General features: G+C 41.4%; 1 protein-coding gene across 1 annotated transcript; it reads left to right on the top strand.

Annotated features, from left to right (window-relative positions):
• Positions 1–6,132: 6,132 nt before the first annotated feature.
• On the top strand, positions 6,133–22,621 carry cbln1 (cerebellin 1 precursor). Its single transcript, XM_076042858.1, has 3 exons — positions 6,133–6,482; positions 7,783–7,902; positions 21,661–22,621. Exons 1-3 carry the CDS (start codon positions 6,219–6,221, stop codon positions 21,856–21,858), a joined length of 582 nt encoding a protein of 193 aa, XP_075898973.1. The 5' UTR covers positions 6,133–6,218; the 3' UTR covers positions 21,859–22,621.
• The last annotated feature ends 1,400 nt before the right edge of the window (positions 22,622–24,021 follow it).

The following is a 24,021-nucleotide window of genomic DNA, read 5'->3' as shown; positions in this document are numbered from 1 at the left end:
CTGTTAAAAACTAAAAGTGTGCATTTACTGGGCAAACCAGGAGTTAACTGTTGGCTGCCATTTGTTTCGTTCAGTCCGTTGTTCTGACAGTCGCTGAAAACAAGTGCAACCTGGGGTTGCTTTGTCAACACATGCACTTCTGAAAATAAATTAAACTTTAGTTTGTTTTTCACTCCTCCAAATTCACTACTCGTTACAACAACAATATTTTTTGATGAATATTGCGTAACTCTGGATGTCACATGGTGTCCTCGTGGGCTAATACATAACAGAATAAAAGACTTTTCTGCAAAGGACATGACGACCTTGCAGTTCTCTACCCTGTCACACCCAGCAACTGCAGAGCCAACAGTGTCCTGTCAACAAAGTGTAATCAGGTTTAAGAAATTAGATTTGGGCCTGCATTTTACATATCTGATTTGATTATTTCAGTAGAGGTGGTGGATGCAGTGACAGATGATAATTCACTTAATGGCTCCCTCACTTTAAAATTATGCCTATGAATAGCGAGAATAGCAAGAAGGGTACGTTGATTAATCTCAGGCCATGACAACGAGATATAGATAGATAGATAGATAGATAGATAGATAGATAGATAGATAGAGAATCTGATAGTACAAGACAAAAAGACGATATGTATATATGAGGTTTTTTGATGCTGTTGAATGATGTAACAAGAAAAAAACAAAAACCACACTGACATGATGCCTACTACGGGCTCTCGGGTGGGGTGTGGGGCCGACAATCAGCAGACAGCACATTCAACTGATGCCTGTTTAACCCTGATCCCTCTGTGCTTACCTGTCTTGATGTGTGTTACTGTGCATGAACTGGAAGAGTGCATCTGTCTTTGTGTCACTGTAGACTAGGTGTGTGTGTGTGTGTGTGTGTGTGCGCGTGTGCACGTGTGCGTGTGTGAGCGAGAAAACCAGTATGTCTCATACACATTCGATCTACTAAAATTACTCAAATTAAATTCATAGTAGTACTTTTCCATGGGCCATTTCCAGTGTGAACACAGGATATTCTTTTGTGTAAACTGACAGTTTCAAGGCTTGCTGAAATTTTGTCCAATGCTTAAAAAAATAAATGTTGTCACTATTATTACCGAAAAAGATATGACCTATACTTTTTTTTTTTTTTTTATTTAACATTAATTGGAATTATGATCATTTTTGAATTGTAAAGTCAGCCACCAGGGATATATTTAGGTGATAAAATGGACACCAACTAAACCTATGTTGGGCTGTATGTGTGTGTTGTAAAGGGTTACTAAAAAGTCATAAAAAAAACTTTTATAAAAAGTTAATGATAAAAAAAAAAAAAGTATTATCACATAATGTAAAAGAAGCATTAGAGTTTTAATCTAAAAACAGTAAAACATAAAAAATTAAGCAGTCTGGTGTGGGTTCAGATGCCCTTGGTCATGTGGTACGCAATTCGCTCTTTGCCCACTGCCAGGTAGGGCGCAGTGCCGGAGCTAGCCATCTTAAATATGCAAGGGGTCATAGCCTGCTGAATAATCAGACGGCGATGAAAAAAATCAGGAAAATATGCGTGTTGCTTTTCATCGTGTCACATACAGCTTGTATCTCATTGGTTGCACTTCGAAAGGTCAGCAGCAAACTGGGCGCAGCACTCGGCAGCAACTGCGAGGCGTGCGCGAAGCCGGGGGAAGCGTTCTCTAGTGGCCCTGCTCTCTCCATAGGAGCGTGATGGTGGTGGCAGTTCAAGCATTTTTACTTGCTGCTGGTCATGTTTACACATCATTAGAAGCACACAGGATTGTTTGATTGAAGTGCATTTATGCAGGCCTCTCGCCACCGTTGGTGAATCATTGTCCAACCTCTGCACAAGTATTCGTGTATTGGTCAACTCAGGAAGACAGAGCTGTCATTCCAAGTGTGCATGTTTTAGCTTTTACCTAAAAGGCTTTGAACGCATTCGAGTCTGATTCGAATCAGATCGCTGCAGCCTGGTCAGTATCAGCTGTCTCTTGTGTGGCTATTATTTTCAGCAAAGTTAATGCCAGTCTTCCACAATCAGTTTCAGCTTGGTAAATCACCACAAGTAATCAATTCAGATCTTCTCTGTCCAGCATTTTTGCAAATTCTGTCAGAAACAATCCTAATCCACCAATTTTGACACATTTGCTTGTTTTTTTTTTAATTATTTAAACAATAGCATGGTCCCGATAAGAAAAGATTATTCATAGTGCTTCCATGTGTTTTTTTTTTTCTTATAATAGCCCTAATAGATATATTAAATTCTGAGCTGATAATACAATGTTATATCATGCATCCATTAGATTTTAAAACACAATGTGTGACTAAATTATGCAGACATTAGAGAGGTTAGAAAATGTTTATGCATTTACACCTAATTAGTTTCAGAAAAAGCTCATTCTAGTCCTCCAATGAATCTAAGAGTCTATCCAGATATTTTGCCACCCAACTACAGAGCCACGTTTACACTTGACACTAACTGACTACTTCCTGTCCTCCTCTACCCTGGAAAAGCTGAACTATGGTGATCTCACCCCCTAAATGTCACAGCGACACCGCTTATTCTCTGAGTCTAGGGCGAGAGTGCATCTTTGGCCAGCAGGCAGGCAAGCAGACAGACAGACAGACAGACAGACAGACAGACAAGTGTCCGCGAGAGACAGACAGGTGGTCAGGACAGGAGACTGGCCGTGTTCCAGAGCAGGAAGTATTATAGCCACGATTGTGCTTTAATGACTAACGATTTTGTGCCTAACGATTGGTCACGCTCAGACACACCGATACAATAACACACACGCACAAATGCGCGTACGCACACACACACAGACACACTGACAGAACGTTGACAAATTGGTGTGTGGCGGCAGCTTGCTCTTGTCTGTCAGTCCAGTTAAACTACAGACGGGGCAGTGTCACCCTGGGAGACAGTGAGCAGTTATGTCTTCTGTGGCCTAGTGACAACGTAACACACACTCACACACATACACACTTGCCCCCCCCCCCCCCACACACACACACACACATATACACAAGAACACTAGAACAATAGACACAAGAAGAGTAATTTTGTTGTAAGACGAAGAGAAATGAATGATAATGACGACAATGACGATGATGATGATGATGTGGTGGTGGTGTGTGTGCATGTGTATGTATGTGTGTGCAAGATTAGATGATGAAGAAAATGTTTTTTCAATAACAATGTCAATATTGAATTGAAAAAAAAAAAATCATGTTTTGATGAGTGTTTAATATATCTGTGTGTGCATGTGTGTGACTGAGACAGGGCCACAGTGACGACGTACCCTACTGTCCCCTGCAAGCTGCATCTGAGAGAAGTACTTTTGGCCTGTCATTCACCGTCAGCCTGTGTTAGAGGCTGAGGAAAAGCCCCAGGAGGAAGACAACAGCAACTTAGAGACAGGCAGGAAAAACCGCTGGAGCAACTGAGGGGAGGGGACAGAAGAACAAACAAAGACAGAGGCAGATGGATCCACAAGAGAAATATATTGTAAAGCAACCGAAGATAGGGGAGGGTGATAGTGGATCAGTGGGAAGAAAGGAGCAAACCGAAAAAAAAATTCAAGGAAACAGTCAGAACAAGGAGGCAGCAACGACAGCAGAGATGTCGTAAGAAAACAGGATCTGTAGAGATACAAGCTGGGAAAAAAAAAAAATTGTTAAGGCAGTATGCACTAACAATGTCTAGTCATATAATTTAATAAAAGCAGCAGAATATGATGACAATAACCACAAACCGCTCTAACTATACTGTCTATCTGGATGAGGTTGCAGGTATGACGACAGCCACTGGCAAAGTCAGTCCAGCCCAATTTGGTCCCAACAGCATCGCAATGTGTGTGTTGCTACTCTGGCATGTTCATATTTTGATGATGAAAAATCATTGTAACATCTTAACGGCGAGCTGTGCCATGCAAGTCTATGGGGTCAAAAGTCAACTTTGTCCTAGAGACATGGGACCACTTGCAGGTTCACCGGGATCCCTCAAGACACAGCCACGTCAAATTTGGGGCTTCGAGACCCAAATTTGGGGGCGGGGGGGCATGAAAAATTTTCTTCCTCCAAGGTGGGGCGTGACAGAGAAAGTTTGAGAACCACAGACCTAAACCTAAATGTCTTTTTTAACCAGTTTTCATTGAAAGGAAGAAATAAAGAAAGAAAATGGTAAATGGACTGCACTATATATAGGGCTTTCCAGCACTTTCACAGTACCCCAAAGCGCTTTACAATGGCCTCTCATTCACCCATTCACTCACACACCCATACACCAATGGGTGACTCCTGCCATGATAGGCGCTACCAGCTCCATTGGGAGCAATTTAGGGTTCAGTTTCCTTATCAGTCCTATATTTCTAAGACTGCAGACTCAAGTGAGAAAGACTCACAGTCGTTCAAGGCACTGGCACAAGTGTCACCTGCACAAAGGACCAAACGTTTGGATGCTGTGCCCCTGCTGCATTAAATTGGACTTTTTTGTGTCTGCAACACATTGTTGCTCTGAACTATTTTAAATAAAACCCACTGTCTTGTTGATATGTCCCTGTTGGCTTTGTTCCCCGTGGTTCTCATTTGGTACACTTTCTGCATTAGTGCATTTTCCCATTGTGTATGCTTCACAGCTGTCACACACACACACACACACACACACACACACACACACACACACACACACACACAGATATACATATACATAATGAACCCAAAATAAGTGTAAATATTAGGGTGCCTACAAGGGTGATGATGCCTAATACAACACATCATATGCTTGCCGACATGCCCGATGCCTATGGCTCCTCCTCTCCTGTCCTTGAAGACCTCTGCCTCCTCTGACTCACCTGAAAGCATCTGAGGAGTGACGCCGTATGTGTGACACATGGTTATTGTTTGAGTGAGAAAAGAAAAAGAAGAGGGAAAAAAAGAGGGACGAGGAGCTGTGGGGCGACGTGGGAGGATGACAGTTCAGTGTGTGGGATGGATGGAAAGATAGATAGATAGATAGATAGATAGATAGATAGATAGATAGATAGATAGATCATGAACAAAATAGTTCTAAGAGTGAATGGGGTTAGTCACAGATAGTGAATGGGAAATGTTGAACATATCACATGTTAAATGGAACTCCCTTAAAATGGGCTTGCCCACTTTGCAATAGGGAAGTAACTCAAAGAAGTTGACCCATCTGCTTGCCATGAGGAAGAGTAACCCCTCAGCAGACCTCTGAATGTACAGTATATCTACTGCATGTTCTTCCCGTTTCCCTATACAAAGGTTCATAACACATAGCACAGGATGTTTCAGGTACTACAATGGATAGATATGTAGATAGATAGATAGATAGGTAGGACATCGTGAAAGGTGGAGATAAAGCGGTCGGTCAGGTGGAGAGGGGCCGGTTGGCAGGCAGTGATTGGGAAAATATCGAAGACCACATCCGCTAATCCGATGATAGCTCTCGGTTAGAGAGAGAGAGAGAGAGAGAGAGAGAGAGAGAGAGAGAGGACAGGCGGGCGGAAGCATCTTCGCTCTCCGCGTCCCTTCCACTCCAGCCTTTGTGTTGGAAACTATCATATCTCACGTATCAATAATTCAAGCGAGAGAGAGAGAGAGAGAGAGAGAGAGAGAGAGAGCAGACGGAGCATCTGCCCCACCGCACCCCCTTGCGTGCGCGATGAGTTCTGCTGCCTCGTCGTCACTCGTCCACCAGGGCCCCCGCGCGACTCTCCCGCCGTGTTTTTTCAAGTGACAGAGAGAGGCGCTGCCGAGGAGTGAGACGGGGTGAGACGACGAGGAGGAGGAGAGCCGCGCAGGCAGGTGAAAACCGGGCCGACTTCACAGCGGAGTCACGGGGGCCGCTTCTTGAACCGCCTTTTTTTTTTCTTTCCCTTCTTCTAGCCACATACACACAAACGGCGAAGCTTCAGAAATAGTTGATTTGTTAGCTTTCTTTCCCTCGCGCGAGGGAGAAAAGTGTCGTTGACTAGGGCGAAAAGAGAAAAAGAAAAGCAACTAAAACAGCAGAGCTTCCCGGCTGGGAAGCCCTTTGTGACCTCACTCCTGACTTTGACCCCCCCAAAAATTCCCCCTCCCCTCCCCCACCCTCACCTCAGCGGTTCGACGACGCGAGCAGCCACACATACACACACACACACACACACAAGCTCAAAAAAAGTTCAGCGTCCGCGCGCCGGGGAAATGTTCGCGCTCTGCCTCCTGGGTGCCGTGTGGCTCGCGGCGAGCCCGAGCCCGAGCCGCGCGCAGAACGAGACGGAGCCCATCGTCCTGGAGGGGAAGTGCCTGGTGGTATGCGACTCCAACCCGACCGCGGACCCCACCGGCTCGGCGCTCGGCATCTCGGTGCGCTCGGGCAGCGCCAAGGTGGCGTTCTCGGCGGTCCGCAACACCAACCACGAGCCGTCCGAGATGAGCAACCGGACCATGGTCATCTACTTCGACCGGGTAAGGAGAAAGAAACGAAATGAAATGAAATGTACAACTGCTCTGTTCTTTAAATGAGATTAAAAGTGGGGGATTATCATTATTATTATCATTATTATTATTATTTATTTTTTTTTTTAAAGAGAAAAGAAAAAGCAAACGCTTCGAAGCGTCCTATTCTCTTAAGGGACACTAAACACCGCGGTGAGACTCGCGGTCCCGCTGAGAGAGATATTTAAAGTAGGATGTTTGTGTCTCTGATAGCCAGCCTTGATTTTGCGCTAAAGAGAGCGATAGATGGAAGGTTAAAAAAAAAAAAAATAAAAAATAAAAAATTCTCCTGCACTGCGTTCTGCCAAAGGGCTGTGTGTGTGCCAGGGCTCGAATAACGACGACTGTTGCCTAAAGAATGAAATCAAACAAATCGATGAAAATTCAACTCAAATTTCGGTGCCTTGATGATAACGGAGGCGCATTGCAAAGCACACTCGAGGTAGGCGAAAAACGCCTGTCTCATAATGAACTATAATTCATTTATTTGCGTTCTCTTTTTTTTTTTTCCTCCTTACATTTAATAGCTTCATATTCACGTACCGGGATAAGTACAACTTGGGTGGGGTGGGGGTGGGGGCGGGGGGAGGGGGGGGGCGTCTTGAATATTTCAATTTTTAAACTGACAATATTCCCGGAACTAACACCTCGCCAAATAATTTAGTAACGGCAGGTCGTGGGCCGAGGTATTACCTGGTTCCTTTAAAGGTTAATTTCCTCTCAAACTACCGTTCAATTACGCGCCATAGTTCGCCTCCACCCATAAAACCTAGACATTGGGCTGACGAAATACATAATTAAGACATTCATTTTAAATATGGATGACGTGCATTAAACACAAAGTTTGGTGGGAAAGAGAAGCCCAGAGAAAAAAGAAAATAGTTCTTTCACTATTTTAGTAAATAGGATTTTTTTTTTTTTTTTTTTTTGGCCCATTGAAGTAGATGTTCAATCAGCAGACTCTACAAAAGGGAACATAAATAGAGAAGCCTCAGAGATTTCCTCCTCTCCTTGAAAATTGGAACACTGTGTAAAATGAAAGAAAAATATGTAGATTGCCATTTGTACTTTTGTTGTTCGGAAACGGTCGAAGTTTTGCGCTTCTGAGGGATGCCTGCTGTTTCGTTGTTAGTCAGCACGTCCCGGCAATAAATGTTTCATGCCGCAACAACTCAGCGAGGAGACTTTCAAGCGAAACCGCTGAGAGAGACAAGAGTGCCGCTAACGCCGTTCTTCCCTCTTCTTTCTGTCTCGCCTGCTTTTCTTTTAGGTTCTCGTCAACATCGGGAAGAATTTTGACGAGGAGAGAAGTAACTTCATCGCGCCACGCAAAGGGATTTACAGTTTTAACTTCCACGTAGTGAAAGTGTACAACCGCCAAACTATACAGGTAATGTGTTTTCAACCGAGTGTTCATTTTCACGCGGTTTGTATGTGCTCCCATCACACATGGAGTTGCATATACACATTTAGATGCTTTTTCACCCCCCACCCCACCCCCCCACCCCACAATCGTTGCGTATTAGTCGTCGATTTGTCGCTATCTGATGTGACGTTCCCCCCTAGACAATAATTGGGAGGGGGGGTGGGGGGGGGGATTCAGAGGGGTGGGCGCGAACAGATGAAAGCTATCATCGGCCACCACCCGCCGGCCCAATCATAATTAATCAATACGCGCACAGTGGAGTGCGCCAAATCAAGCGCGCTCAGCCAAGGGTAGGACAGGTACCTGCGGTGAGCCTGAGGTGGTGCCGGCGGCTCCAGAAGCTTCGCCTTCAGCACCGCCAAGACTGACGTTCTGTTCCGCTTAATTAAGACGCTGACTCCAAGCTTTTGATATATATCTGTTTTTTTTTTAATGAAAAGATTTCAACATCAAATATGTGCTAAACAGAACAAATAAAACAACCCTTTGTGCAAATGAACTGCCACACACACACACACACACACACACACACACACACACAATCACAACAACAGTTGCGATGTAGAAACAACATGTTTTTGCCTGCAGCATGCCCCATCACACTGTTCCCTTTTTGTCCCACTTTTGACTCATTTTCATTGCGGCTCCAAACAGAGGCTCCTTAATCTTTTGATGTGTCGAGCAATGGGAGGCACTTGAGCTGCGCTAAGCCCATTCGCAGCGTTTTACACGCACGTGACGGAGCTTTACAAGCCACACAGCGTTAATTACAGTGTATCTCTTGCAAATTAAACTGTTGTGTAATTGTGCCGTCGTCCTCCCTCAGGGACGCTGCATTCTGTTTTGCTACTTATAGTTTATTATTGAAGTCTTGAATTAATTAGCACGGCAGCAGCAGACTCAACAATAACAACGACAAAAAAGGGGGCGGCGGGGGGTGGGGTGTGGGGGTGGGGGGCTGTCCTTGCAGTCAAATTCTTGGTAAAAGGCCATGGACAGCAAACACTTGACTCATGGCAGTGAATTAATTAAGTCTGTCAAACCATGTGGAACATGATAATGGCCATCACATCACCATGAGTGAGTTTTTTTTTTTTTTCGCAATGTAAAATCTTGCTCTCAGGCATTGTTAGCGGGAAAACAGAGAGGCCTTTTGGCAAATGGCTTTTGCGGTCTCTAAAAAGTGCGACACTCAGGTCAGGTTTTTGACTTGGTGGTTTAAATAAATTCCCCCCCAAAAAATCCAAACTGCAAAAATAAGTTTCAGGGAGGGATGCTGTCGAAATAAACAGCGCTCGATCGCGTTGGTGATTTGAAAACAGGCAGGTGTGGGAAGTCCTCCCTCCTCACAAAACGCCAGTCCATGTTATGCCCACCTTCAACCTCTTTCGCTTATCCTCCCATCCATCCAGCACATCTGCTGTGTTGAAAACTCCCACTGTTTGATTGCCTCGGAGGCAGCTACTGCGGTACATGTAAGAGATGAGCGATGGTAGGAAAAGGGCAGCGAGCGGGAGGAATGAGAGGGACGCGGAATCCAAAGAAAGGGAATAAGATACGAGGGACAGAGTGGGAAGAGTGGGGGGGAAAAAAGGTTAAAATGGAGTGTTATTGAAAGGAACGAGCGGAGAAACACGTAGGTGGGCCGAGAGAAGTAAGAGATACTAGAGATAGTTAAGAAGAGGTGGGGAGAAGAAGGACGAGAAATTAAGGATGTATGAAAAAGAGGATTTCAATCGAGCGAGGGGGTAAATGTGGGAGACAAGGCCTCACGTTATTGTTTCATCTCTCACAAGTCTCCTGCATCCGTCTGTCTGTGAGTGAAAAGAGTAGCGAGTGAGAAACTGGACTGCGCACGTATCTCTTGTTTACACCCTGATTTGTTGTTAAGACGAGAGAGGCATCGCAAATTAAATATGCGCGCGCTCCAAGTATGGGAGAGCCATCAATTCTCGCTGCAGACGAGTAATCCAGGCTGCCTCCCTCTCTTGCTCCCTCACCTTGGCAGATCTAACTTGCAAAGAGCCTTGTATTTTCCCTGTCAGTCAGGTGCAAATTCAGGTAATTTTGTAATTGCCCCATCGAGCTCAGCTTGGCCAGTACGAAGCCAAACTGTTGGCTTCGTTGTTGTGGCGTATGTTCTGTAAGCACACGCCGCGCTCTCCTACAGGGAATTGCACCGACCTCTGTGCTGATTAGTCATCAGCGAAATGCAATGACCAATTGTGTTTTGAGTTGCGGTGCGGTCACTGCACTGTACTTCTAATATTATCAGAAGGCTCTATCCGTTTAGCAACTACCTAATTTCTTTTTTTTTTTTAATTCTCCTGGACTGCAAGTTAGGGTAGATATGGGACCGTGCAACATATAGACCCTAAGTTATCAAAGAAGCATAGATGTTGACAACGATCACACACACTTAAAAAGAATACACCAGATTATATTGACATGATTCAAATTCTACCTTTAATTTTATTTAAATGTTAAACTTTTGCAGCCGTCTCTGGTATGAGATAAATGACATTCAGATGGATAATGACCATGATGTTACAAGGTTGCTGCGCTGCACTGTATGGTTCAGAACTCAGGTTCAGAAATGACACCTATAAAGTCCCCTTGTGCAGCAGTTCCACAGAGGTTAAAGGCTGTTCAAGTAACACAACCAAAAACACTTTATGCCGCGTGTGTATTTAAGGCACTGAAGTATTTCAAGCTGTTGAAAAACCAACACGTCATAAAAGATTTTACCTTACCTGCAGATTTCTGGGTGACCAGAACTTCTCTTTGAAATTCTCTTAGCTGCGGTTGGTTCCCTGCGACAAGTCAAATCCTCGGAGCACAGGTACACGTTTCTGTGGTTTACGCAGGTTATTGGGGTTTTTCATTTGGTTGCTGGAATAGAGAGGCAAGAGGGAGGCCCACAGTGTGCCTCAACTTGGAAGCCCTACAGATTATCAACGCAGGTGGAGGGGGGATGTGCCTGGCTCCACTTTTACAGAAGAGGTCCCGAAGGGCAGCAGGCACATTGTACGTTTAAGTATCAGTACCCAGTGTTGCACATGGGTTCGAATTGTTAATTAACAACTTAGAGTCCAGTCATTTTAATATCGTGCATATGTTGAAGTGAAGACAAAAGCACACCAAGAACAAAGCTACCATGACCTCTTTCAGCAACACCTAGAATAAATATAGTGTATCTGCATGTGGGTGGCTGGATGTTTTGAGCAGGGCATGACTACAGTCAGAGAGGCAAAATATCCAAGATTAGTGTGTTTGTTATTAGCTGCCTGCAGAGCTCTTGGTAACAGTCATCACTCTCAGGCAGGATATATCACTAAATATACGACGGAAAATTGATTTAGCTGCTTTGTTTTCACAGTATAACAACAACTTCAGATCACAGATATTCATGCAAATGAATAACAGAGGGTGCGTTATTGACACATACAATATTTATTATTATAATTATTATTATTATATTATTATTATTATTATTATTTCAAGTATTTTACACAATTTTTATCATTGACAAAGTCTACAATAAACCTGGCATCATATAAAATAAAAATAAAAAGTCAATGTGGTGTCACAAATAATCAATGCCGCATGGGCAGAACTCCATTAAAGTCTTAGCAAATTCTGTTTGTTTTCACTTTTAAAGATTGATATATGTGTGAGTCCACCGAGATCTAGACCACCCTTCTGGAAGATGTTAAATAACATCAAACAGCTTATTTAATACAGAGAGGACCCCTATGCAAGTTGACAGGCAGCGGTTTGGCCTTCCTAAGTACTGGATGTCCAGCATTCACGTAGGAATACGAATGCAACATTAGCTCAGTTTTTCAAGGCAGGTGCAGAAGAGGGGACATTGGAACTTGTCGTTTTACCCATCAAACTGCAATGATTAACACAGTTAACTGGTACTTGTGTATGAGATTAGAATATACTATACTGTATATACATATATATATATACATACATATGAACACACACTTAAGTTATGATAACATTTTCTATTCTGTAACAGTGTCAAATTAGTTTTTAAAATTGTGTAAACTTCCAGTGATTTATTAATGTAGCCACAAATGAAGTATGATTTTTTTTTTTTTTCAGAATTTGTGACACATAAAAACGTTTTAAAGGATCAAATAAAAATTGACCTTTCAGCCAATAAAAGTTCATTGATTCAATTGATTCATGTGACATTTTAACTGCTTTAGTTGAGGAAAAGGTGGTGAGACCGAAGTGGTGTTTTCACACCATTAATCAAGTGAACAGATGCGTGCGTGCCTCCCTGTGATTATCAAGGATGTGAACAGAAAGAAAACCATATATATTTGAAAGTAGTTGGTTGGTTCTTCTTCTTCCTTTTATCATAAGAATAGGAATACGAATCCATTTGGAAATAAATGTGAAAATTAGTTTTTTTGTATATAGATTGCACTGTGTTTAATGGTTCTCCAGGGATTAGGGCATCAAAAGTTATGCTTGTCCTGTTGGATGCACAAACACAGCTTCTTGATGAGTCAGGAAGTCAGTAGTCAGACTGCAAGGTTTTGCACGTTGATATGGTTTTGACTGTCCTAGTTAGACTCCTAATCGTGGTTTTAATTTCGCATCAGAATTATGCATTTATCAGCACACAGAGGCACTGTGTCTTAAAAGTACAAGTGATGTTTGCTTTTACAAAATAAACATTTAAATATAAGAAACAGGATAACGCTCATTTAAAGACTGACGGAATATCATTAGGTTTAAAAAAAAAAAAAAAAGTGCGTCTTGGGTAAAATATGAAAACCTTTAAATTACCCAGAGAAGGCATAGCCTTGGTTGTTGATATACTGTGCGTCTGATCGTTTTCATCTCTTATTCAGCAGGTAGCACCTCCAGTACATAAATGTGTATGAGTGGGTGAATAGAACAAGTGTTGCCAGCACTTATAGGAATCAGCAAACCATTTTAGATGACGTGCTTTTTATTACAGCGAACCAATTCTTTTTTTTTTTTTTTTTTTTTTTAGCTTAGTTTACAGTAAAGTGATGTTATTGAAGTACTCTTGTGTTTCACTGCTTATTTAAATTACTTACATGTTGAACTTTAATGCTGCGCAAGCTGAAAGGTAGGATTAATGACTTTCAGAGCTTGAAAGGAAAAAAATCTACTTTGTAAAAGTTACAAAGTTTCTGGTCATTAGAAAAGTAGAAAGACAATCCAACAATTGTTGGGCTTTTGTTAGGAACACAGTTTAATTGTGAAGTTGTATATCTGTGTGAATGCTTTGTTTTTTTTGTTTTTTTAAATAGACAAATAAAAATATATTAAAACAGCTGAGGATTTTGTTCAAAAGACAATATAGTGTTCGTAAGTCTGTATTTATTACTATGGAGTAAGCTCACAAACATTTTTTTTTTTTTTTTTTTAACAAACTTGCTAGTTCAGAAATCTGTGAAGAGCTGAGGAGTGAGTACTATTACTAAGAATGAGCCTTTTTTTTCATATTTTAGAATGTCAGAAAGTTGACATGATTAAATGAATAGGTCGCCGTTTTGGAGCCATTTATATTTCACACCAGTGTCCATTCACCATGACTACAGTATAGACACAGATGAACTACAAGTCAGGATCCAGTCTATTGTCCCACGTAACTTTTAGTTGAATACAAAACTCACCAAAATGTGCTCACATTCTAATTTATTTTCTCAGAATTTCCTAGATTCCTTCCTTGGTCTACAAAATAAGCCACAGTGGTTGCTGTGTACAACACGGTACACACCAGGTGTTATGGTTATTCAGCCTTCCAGGTTTTGGTAATTTGGTGTGGTCTTCTCTTCAAACTGTAAACACTTTTTCCTCCATGTAACCTGTACTTTAAATCAAGGTTTAGAGTTGAGTGGGTTCTTCTGATTGGTGGCATTCGCTATGATTTGTTGTGTGATCGCTCCTGTGTATTATACAGTAGCTTCATGAATGCTTTACTGCATCACAGTTTATGCAACATTGGTCTTAGGTTTGATCTTAGGTGCTCCATCATTGGCAGGAACTAGAAATGCATTCAACTATTAATCCTAGTTAGTCTTACTCTCATGATTATTAAAAAAAAAAAAAAAAAAAAGATAAAAAAGAAATCAATACTTCGGTGTATTATAAACAAGATCCAAACAAAGGTGTTTTATCGTTATTTGTTTACTTCTGTCTATGGTGGAATGACTAAGTATTTTTTTTAGGTCTTTGTATAAAAATAATGACTTTCCCCCCCTCTGGCAATACATGGAAGTTCTAAGATTTTTAAATATAAAAATCTAATTTGTAATGTTGAATTTTCTTTTTTTGCCTTTTCCTAATATTTTAGAGGCAGGAGTTTGCCTGTCATTCTCAGTCTTTTTTAGGTGATTTTTTTTTTTTTTTTCAAACCTGCCCATTTTTATATTCTATTTTATATATTTAAATTATTTTATTCATTTATTTATTTATTTATTTTTAGTTAGTGTCATTCTCCTTGTCATTGGGTTTTTCTAGCAATTATTTTTGAATTTCTGGTCGTTTTGACTATTATCCGTGCTTAATTGGTTAGCATTCAAAATGACTTATTGCTTTTATAGAAGTTAAGAGGAAGGCCAGCAGTCCATTCATCATTTCTTGACCTTTTCTGCTAATGAAGATACAAACACGTTCTGAGGTACAAACAGATAGTTGAGAAACACCAACTCTGTTTATGATAGATTTTTTTTAATGAATGTATGCTATTTAAAAAAATATACATATATATGTATGTATTTGGCAGTGTTTGAGGTTTTTTTAAAAAGCGCAAATTGCAATATTGACTTGGCATCTGGTAACCGGAACATCGCTGTTTTGACCCTTGTATCAAGTGTAGATTCTCCACATTCCTCCGTATTTGCTTTGCCAGAATTGCTCTCTGTCTTATTGTATCGCGATGTTGCATACATTATTCAGGCATGTGGTCCCTTAAGATAGGCAGCTCTTTGATGGTCAATGATCTCTAGCTAGGAGATATCCAGGGACACCATGGAGTGATCCATGGTTGGTTTATTGTGGTCACAAAGATGTTCTAGTCAGTGAGTTCTTCTACCACCAGGCCACTATAAATGTTGGACATGGAACATATAAATGGATTCTGGAGATGGGAGGCTATCAACCGGGGATGAGCCCCTTTGGGAGGGGCAGCCTTGAGCTTCAGCTGTGTCCATGCTCCACCAGCTACGCTCTCCTGCACCATACCCCTACCCATCTATGTGCGTGATGACAGGGAATTAATGGGAATGGAGCAGCGACGTAGACATGAAATATGTCCACGGTGAATCTATTTGTCTGACCGGTGGTGGACAACTCATCGAAAGAGCTTCTTAAAGGGCAGGCATAAGAATGATGTTGAGAAGTCATCTGGGACTGCTACTGCTACTACTACTACACTACTACTATGTCATTGCTGAGTGTGATATTGATTGGCCTCACTGAGGCTAGATCTGTGAGTGTTTGTTCACTAAGAAGATCGTGAAGAGTGGGTCGGCTCGATCTTGCAGCCTTCTTAGTGAAAGATTATCTGAAGGCTTCTGAAGAAGGTTTAAAAGAAGCTGGTCACGCAAATACCACACAAGTCTATGGGGTCAAAAGTCAACTTTGTCCTAGAGACATGGGGCCACTTGCAGGTTCATTGGGAACCCTCAAGACACAGCCATGTCAAATTTGGGGCTTCTAGCTGGGAAACCCAGGCAATATGTTTAGAATAGTTGGTCTACATATGTATCCCTTCCTCGAAACAAACAAAGAAATGGTTAACAAACTGGTTTACCCTGCTGATGTTTATGTTGGCAAAGGTGCCAATCACAGTATGTATTAATTCATTTATTTTACAGTAAAATCATCAACGAATGACTTAAATGTGGGCATCAGAACCAAGTTTACACGAGCAAATAAACACAGTGCTGACCTACATAAAGAGTGTTGGCCGCCACAGATGTTCCAGATTCTAATAATGAGAGCATCACGAGAATGCCTGAAAGACAAGCTCTTTCCTAACTGAAAAAAAAAAAATGATTCTCAACTTGAAGCAGTTCCACGTAGTCTCTTTTTTATTTTATTTATTTTATTTTTTTATAAAACATCTATTAATACCCTATAGCACTACTTAAGTTCCTCGAGGAAAAGTAGAAACTCATTGATCACTTTTGTGCTAGCAGTCCTTTGAGGGAACATCACTGTTCCAGCATATTTTCTGCAAAACACAAATGGTCTGCACAACAAAAAAAAAATCTTCAAACTAGCATGTAGAATGTAACTCAGATAACAGAAATCATACACCCCAACAACAACATGAAAACAGAATTGATCTACCCTTGCCCTCCCCATTAATACAAGGTGAACTTTAAAGTTAAATTGAGTGGGTGACAAAGGGGTAAAAAGGGAAAGGGTAAAATAAATAATGAAAAAATGTGAATATGGGAATGGAGAGATAAAACAAAAGAACAAACAGTACAAATGTAAAACAGTAATAAAAAAAAGTAAATAGAAAATAATGTGACTTGTCCTCTCAAATAGGCAGGAGGTGATGTTGCGGAACTAAGTAATTTATTGCAAAATCATTTTGCCACTGGCATTCAGTGCAATGCGCTAGACAACTTCCATCCTGAACTGTCCTGCACCATTTACCTTTTTTTTTTTTTCTTGGTTTCTCCTCTTTCTGCATCCTGTCTCTGTCTCACTTACTCAGCCACTTAATTGGTGGTTATGCATTAATGAATACAGATCGATTGAGGACTGACACATTGAGCAGCACTATTATCATCATGGAACTGCGTGCGTGTGTGTGTGTGAGAGAGAGGGAAAGAGAGAGAGAGAAGGGGGTTGGGGTTGGGGGGGGGTGCAGTTCCATCCTTCTGAAGCCACTGTAACAGCTTTATTAGAGCTATACATCACTGACACCCCACACTGACCAAGTGTGGTTCTGTGTGCCTGTGCATGCAAGTGTAGTCCACAGGTCAAAAATTATGAACACTCAAAATAGCATAATTTTCAAAAGTAACAAAACAAAACTGGAAAAAGTAGGCTTTGCTTATTTAAAGAAAACAAAAATACCTACATAGCACTCTAAGGTGCAGGATAGTACAACCAATACTACATTTAATATCTAGATTTTAATCTTTGGGAGAATTTCGGCTGCGGTTGCTCTATTGCCATACATTTTTTTTGTGAGTATTTGCTTCATGTGTTGTGATATTAACATAATTAAAGATGATTATTCCAATCCGGGGTGAAATTTCAGGTCACAATTTCTCCAAAGTAGTGTTTCTGAGTTGGTGAGTTGAGCATTGAATGAGTTTTAAAGGAAGGGAGGTTGGGACTATTCACCTATATTTTTTTTCACTGAGCAACGCACAAATCTGTACCTACTTGTATGACTATAGGGATTTGTTCAAACGAAAGTGATTTTGTCTTCAATCTCCCTTTTCTCTGTGCACGAAGTCCCACATTAAAATATCTGTGTAATCTATGGCCTTAAACCGGTTCATGATGTATTTAGTTTTCAACTAAAATGTTTGTTTTTTTTTGTCTATTTGGCAATTACCCTCATTTGGTCGAAGAGTGAAAAGTGAAAAAATACTTTCCAGGAATGTGTTCACAAAATATATTTTGTGAACTCAAAGAAAGCCGTAAAAAATAAATATTTTGCCAATACTCCCCCCGACATTGTTGGAGACCGTCTAAAAGGTAGGCCTCTTGTGTGCGCTGGTTTCAAATTCCAACTGGTACTAGCATGAAAGACTGGAGAGTTCCGGATGAGCGATTTGATAGAGAGGTTGGTGATAGACTGTGTTTTGTGTGTAACAGTGTGGAGTAATGATGCGGATTTTCCTCTCTGTCATACTGTCTGTGCATGGAAACGTTACATGCACACTGGACAGGAGCCACCCCCCAGCCCCCTCATCCCTTTCTCCCTCCGCTGTCTGTCTTCCAGTCCCTGTTGTTTTACTGCCCTCCTCCGTCTCCTTGACTCCTAAACACCGTTCTTTCTCTTGCCTCATTCTTTTCTTCCTTTCCTCTTTATTCAAGTCTGAGTGAATGTTTTTGATTCGTCGCTGAGCTTTTTTTTTTTTTTTGTAACCAGAATGCTTGTCATCTTTAGTTTTAAAATATTGGGCTTACTGTGACCTTTTGAGTGGAGGACTGAGTTTTGAGTGGAGGGTTGAGTATTTTTAATTTTAGACGAGCTCCTCCCCCAGACAGGAAGAGAGGGACACATAAATGTCATTAATTTTATATTTTAGTGAATCTATAATCATTTTTAAATAACTCAGTAAGGTTAAAGAAAACAACATAATTTGTACTCTGCTCTAATAGTGAGCGAAAAGAAAGTATGTCTTATATTTAAAGTTTAATAAAGCCATGATGGATTTGCAAATATGTGTTTTGTCATGCAGACCATTGTGTTTTCTTTTTGGGGCGGGGGGGGCGGAGAGGGGCGGAGAGGGGGGGGGGGAGTCTTGGCAAACACTCGCATTGAGTTGACTACAGTTCATCATTGGGGCGGCGAGATGGGGATGCTGAAAAATCTGGCTAGCGCAACAAAAAAACAAAAGTTCAATGTTTGTTTGTTCGTTTTTTGAAATTCCATTTTAGCTAAATGATTCAAACAGGCTCAATGCAATAATATAAAAACTGACAAAAAAACAAAACAAAAAAAAAACCCACTGAGCTGCTTTGGGCAAAATCATTCCTGCATCTTCTAATTTACCATCAAGCAGCAGCTGGTTCAGCTGACCTCCTCATAATTCATACGCCAGTGTTGCTAACGCCCGTGTTGGCTGCTCCAGACCGCAGTGACAGAGACTGAGAGAAGGGGGGTGGGGGGGGGGCGGCAGAGAGAGAAGGAGAAGCCGAGTAGAATTCGCTGCCAAACTAAAGTTCGAAGGTGCATTAACATTAATAAGGACAGGGATTGTTTGTTTCCCCACACATTTCTTTTTTAAAATGTATCTTTATTTGAAATCCCAAAGTGCAAACATAAAGTGCAGACAATTAGCAAAATATCAGAACACGCATACATCAATATGACATCATCATATTTCAACAAAGCAACAAAGACAATTTCCCCCGGAGAGTTGTGTGTTCGGCACGGCTCATCACGCATTCTCAGCAGAGTTCCATCGTCTGACTCTTCATCACGCTTACTCAGCTTCAATATTTCAAAACATTTAGCACACATTAATACCTATTTATGTACAGCGCAAAGGGAAAGTATGTCCTCTGTATTTATTTTTAGATTTTTGTCTTGACGATAAGAAGCCTTTCAAGACGATGGCTGCTGAATTTCTGCGTGTGTGTTAATGGGTGCGTACGGCAAACTTTCACCAGGGTCACACACCAGATCTCACTGTGTGCTCTGCACTCATGAGTGATTTCATTCCCATGGCTTTGCTGGGCTAGACAATATTCATACGTCATTCTTAAAATTCTTAAAAAAAAAAAAGAAAAAAAAAAGTAACATTCCTGAATATTTTCCCCCCAGCAGTCTTAAGTTCATCCCACACGCTGAGAATCTTGGAGTTGATGTTGAAGTGAAATCTTCGCATTATTTAGAAGCTTTTCTGTCTTGATATTGTGAGTGCACCCTGAGTGTTTTTCCATTTAATCCATTGGCCAGTGGGGCGCGCGCACGCACACGCACACGCACACGCACACGCACGCACACGCACACGCACACGCACGCACACGCACACACACGCACACACACACACGCACACACGCACGCACATGCACACATTGCAATTATTAGTATATTGCCAGAAGAGCCCTTTACTGTGACAGGCTCTCCATCTAATGGGAGTGTGTATTACACACACACACACACACACGCACACACACGCACACACACACACACACACACGTTTGTCTGTCTGACTAAAACCTGATTTCCATTTTTCATTCTTTTGTATCAACTCTTGTTCTCTACCCTTGATTCAATCCTTGACTTAAGTTTTTACTCTAAAATGCTGTGAATGATACGTTGGACTGGCCGAAAGGTCTTCAATTAGAAGAAATGTCCTCAATACTGTATTTTCGAACACACTCACACACATTGCTGCAGCGCCATATTAACTGCTGGCGGCTCCTTTCTGTGAGGCCTTTTCACCACCTCCTTGTTCTTGAGTCTTCCTTAATTCATTTATCACTCAACAGGTTTATCAGTCTTGTCAACAATTACTGAGCCTTTGACACTTGGTTGCAGTGAGATTTCACAGGGGCTAAAGTCAATAAAAACCTTGACAGAAAGACAAGATTGTAGTCAGTATCTAATTAATTATAGACAACTGACCAGAGGTGCAAATTGTCGATGGCCTTGTCTGATGGACTTGCCAAAGATTGTTCATTTAGAAAAAAGAAGAAATAAGGAAAAAAAATGAAAGTCGATGGCAGAAATTATTTGGTTATTGCAACATTTCTAGGTATAAAAGGGGAAGCAGGGAGAATTCCACCACTGGAGATCTGGGCCATGTACAAAGAGGAAGTTAGGTATAGATAGATATAGATCGTTTCTTGGATTAAAATGGTGCTTTTGAGAATTGCCAATATTGGAATCAATCTTGCAGGAAACTGCTGTTGAGTGAATGAATAACAAGAAGCAGTGGGCTTTGTGTGAGTTGGGTCGATGCTGTCTGGATGTATGCTAAATTCTGATGCTCTACCCAGACCACAAATTGATGTTCTGAACTCTTTGGCCAGTGTCACCACTCCTTTAAAATCAGCTTGTCTGTGAGTAATTCTCTTCCTGACAGAATACAGCTATGTCTTGGTGGTTGGAGCTATTACTGCTGAGGTCTAAAATGGACCAAGGTTGAATGTGTCTTGACAGCAGACTGGTAAAATCCATTGGATGGGGTGATTTTTTTACTGTTGGAAACATGTCTCAGAGAACAACATTGACAGTGGAAAATACCCCAAGATGCAGTCACGAGGGCTGTTCAGAAAGTTAATGCGGAGTCTTTCTGAATTAATTTGCCCAAGATCTCCATTAAAATGCTGGGAGTGTCAATCATCCAAGTGGACAGTTCTGACCCCTGTGGCCCACTCATTAACAGGGTGTTTTCCAGTAAACACGATACTAATGAAAATTCCCACTAGAAATCAGTACATCTATGGGCAATACGACTAAAGAGTATTTATTTCTTTATTTATTGTGCGTCTTTTGTTGTCATTTTTTGTATGCAATTGGGTGTCTGACTTTGACTAATTCAATCTGGCAGCGGCAGACAGATTTAAATAATTATGTTGACGGCCAAAGAGTGCAGTGTCAAGGCTGTCTTCGTAAATCAAACAAGACAGTTATTGTGTTTCTGCAGCTTCTCCAGAAAGTATAGATGAAAGTGCAGCAGAGGGCTATTCAACACTGATGAGCTCTGTATGTTTTTGAAAAAATATTATTCCTCACCGAGATGCAGATGAAAGGGAGATTTGCCTTTGTTTTTATCAGCATATATCACATCCCTTGTGCATGAAGCTGCCGATAGAAATTTCTTTTCTTTTGTTTCTTGGTATTTCGTTAGTGTCCTTATCTTCCAGGTCAACAGAGGTGTCAGAAAAACAAATCAACAAACAAACAAACAGGTGTTGTTTGCAGCCTAATAGTGTCCATCCTGTACAAAAAAACAAACCAAAAAAAAATGTCTTTCCATTGCACTAACCGCCCTTTTCTGTCTGCTCCAGGTAAGCCTGATGCACAATGGCTGGCCGGTGATTTCGGCCTTTGCCGGCGACCAGGATGTGACGCGCGAGGCGGCCAGCAACGGCGTTCTGATCCAGATGGAGAAGGGAGACCGGGCGTACCTTAAACTGGAGAGAGGAAATCTCATGGGAGGATGGAAATACTCCACCTTCTCCGGCTTCCTGGTGTTCCCCATGTAGAGAAGGAGGAGCAGGAACAGGGGTTGGAAACGATGGGGGGTGGAGCTGGTGGAGCTGGCCCGAACGAGCGATGCCGAAGGAAAGGAGGCGGACGGAGGAGGAGCTGCATGCAGACGGAAACGGAAGAAAATCGGGACGGCAAAGAAGAGAAAGAAAGAAGAGGATCACAGACTTTGCTCGGGATGGAGAGAAGAGAAAATTTTGGAAGATGTTTGGAAGATGATACCGCTATGAGGGGTAAAGCAGGCGCAGATGTGTGGGGCCACTGGATAAAAAAAAAAAAAAAAAAGGCATATGAGCAGCTTCTTCAATTCCCTTCCTCCTCTTCATCCATCTTTTCCTCCCTCTGTTTTCTCTTTCGCTTGACTGCAGCTTTGGACAGCCAAAACTTTTTTATTCTCCGCTGGAAGACGCAAAATGATCATCGATATGTTTCTTCTGAGTGTTCTCCAGCCCGCGTGTAACATCCCCTCCTTCCCACCGTCGCACCATTCATCGTGCCATTTCATCAGTCTCAACGTAAGCTTTGAAGAATGTTTCCAAACTGCTCCCATGTCCCGCCTCTACTGTTCCCTCATTTGATTTCTATAAAATGCACTGACGTTGAACCAGGCTCTTTAGCCAGACTCTAACGTTCACAGGGGAAACAAAACCAAGCGTTGGGTTAGGTTGCATTTACATTTTTACAGTGTGCCCAAAGCTGTTGCTGCTTTCTCAATTAAAAGAACCTCCTCCCACACACGCGCACATTTGTTTCTTCCATTATGTTTTTTTGTTTTTTTGTTTGGCTAATTTGTTTCCTACACTATGTTTGTCTTCTTACGAGAGCTTGTTAATTTTAACAGAATGCTCAGCAGTTGTGTCTGTTCTGACATCCAGCTGTGACTGACAAAGGAAGCTCACAGCACATAGATCAAGCGCCAGCAGCACACATCAGGAAAATACAAGCTACATAACTAAGATCTTGACAACCATCTCCTGCCAATTAGTAATAACTAAAAAGTACATTCTGTTTGAAAATTAAATGCTCCTCAAAACAGTCATCATTTGGTCTATTAATGAGAAGACACAAAGGCTACAATGCCATTTTTCTTACGTAACTCATGCGTTTCTGTTGAAGTCAGATTTTGTTTTGATGTCAAAATGTAATGGAAGCATTTTTTTTTTTTTTATTTTTTTTTAAGTAAAATAATTTGTTTAACTTCAAGTAGGCAGTGATTTTGTCTTTCAAGAAAATGTTTTGAGTTGGCAGTTAAATGCAGACATTAGTGCATTAGTTTAAGGGTAGTTCCCTGGCAAATCTAAAGAGAAAATCTAAAGAAAAACAATGTTAATAGCAGATAATGGCAAAAACATGACATTACCGTCCATATTTTGGAAGGCTTTTGAAAGACTTGACACTTTTACCTCTCAAATGTTGGCAAACTGAAACGTGTCATCACACTTAAGTGTGTTTAAACTTTAGTTTCAGAGCAACAATAAAGCTTCAGTGAGACAAATAGCAAAAATGTGTTGCTTCAGACACACCATAATCCCGGCAGCAGCTACGTTTCCGCACAAAGTGTGACTTGGGGAAAAGTACACACACACACACACACACACACACACACACACACACACACACACACACACACACACACACACACACACACACACACACACACACACACACTGATTATGAAAAAGTAGATCAACTAAATTTTTTTTTTTAAATTCCCGTAACCAACAAAAATGTGAACAATGAAGTCTTAAGCACAACAGGCCAACACAAACCTAGGCCTAAAAAAAAAAAGGTTTTGTTTCCTCTATGCTTGCTTGATGATCTACCCATTTCCTGCTAACTGTCGAAAGCTTGCAGAAAATCCTTTTGTGATATTAATATTTTTCAGCAACATTTAAATCCCCCACATCAACCTCCTCACCTCATTTCCCAGCTGCAGTCCAAACCCTGTGCCATTGCTCCCACCTCCCTGACGCTGTCCCCATTTTAACTATGCTGTTAACCCACAAGTGCAAGACTTTTCTCTTTGTATCTGTCTGTCTGTTATCTTTCCACATAGCCCCTCCCACTTTCTCCCCCCTCCCCCCTAATGTTTGTTAATGTCAGTTTTTGCCTCCGACTGATGCGTCCCTGCTTTTGTTACACCTATGGACAATGAAACA

The sequence above is a fragment of the Nelusetta ayraudi genome, unplaced genomic scaffold, assembly GCF_046127955.1.
Source record: "Nelusetta ayraudi isolate G7.1 ecotype Tasmania unplaced genomic scaffold, CSIRO-AGI_Nayr_v1 ptg000071l, whole genome shotgun sequence".
Classification (NCBI taxonomy): Eukaryota; Metazoa; Chordata; class Actinopteri; order Tetraodontiformes; family Monacanthidae; genus Nelusetta; species Nelusetta ayraudi.
Note: the sequence above shows the minus strand (reverse complement) of the source record. Positions and strands in the feature narration are given on the sequence as shown.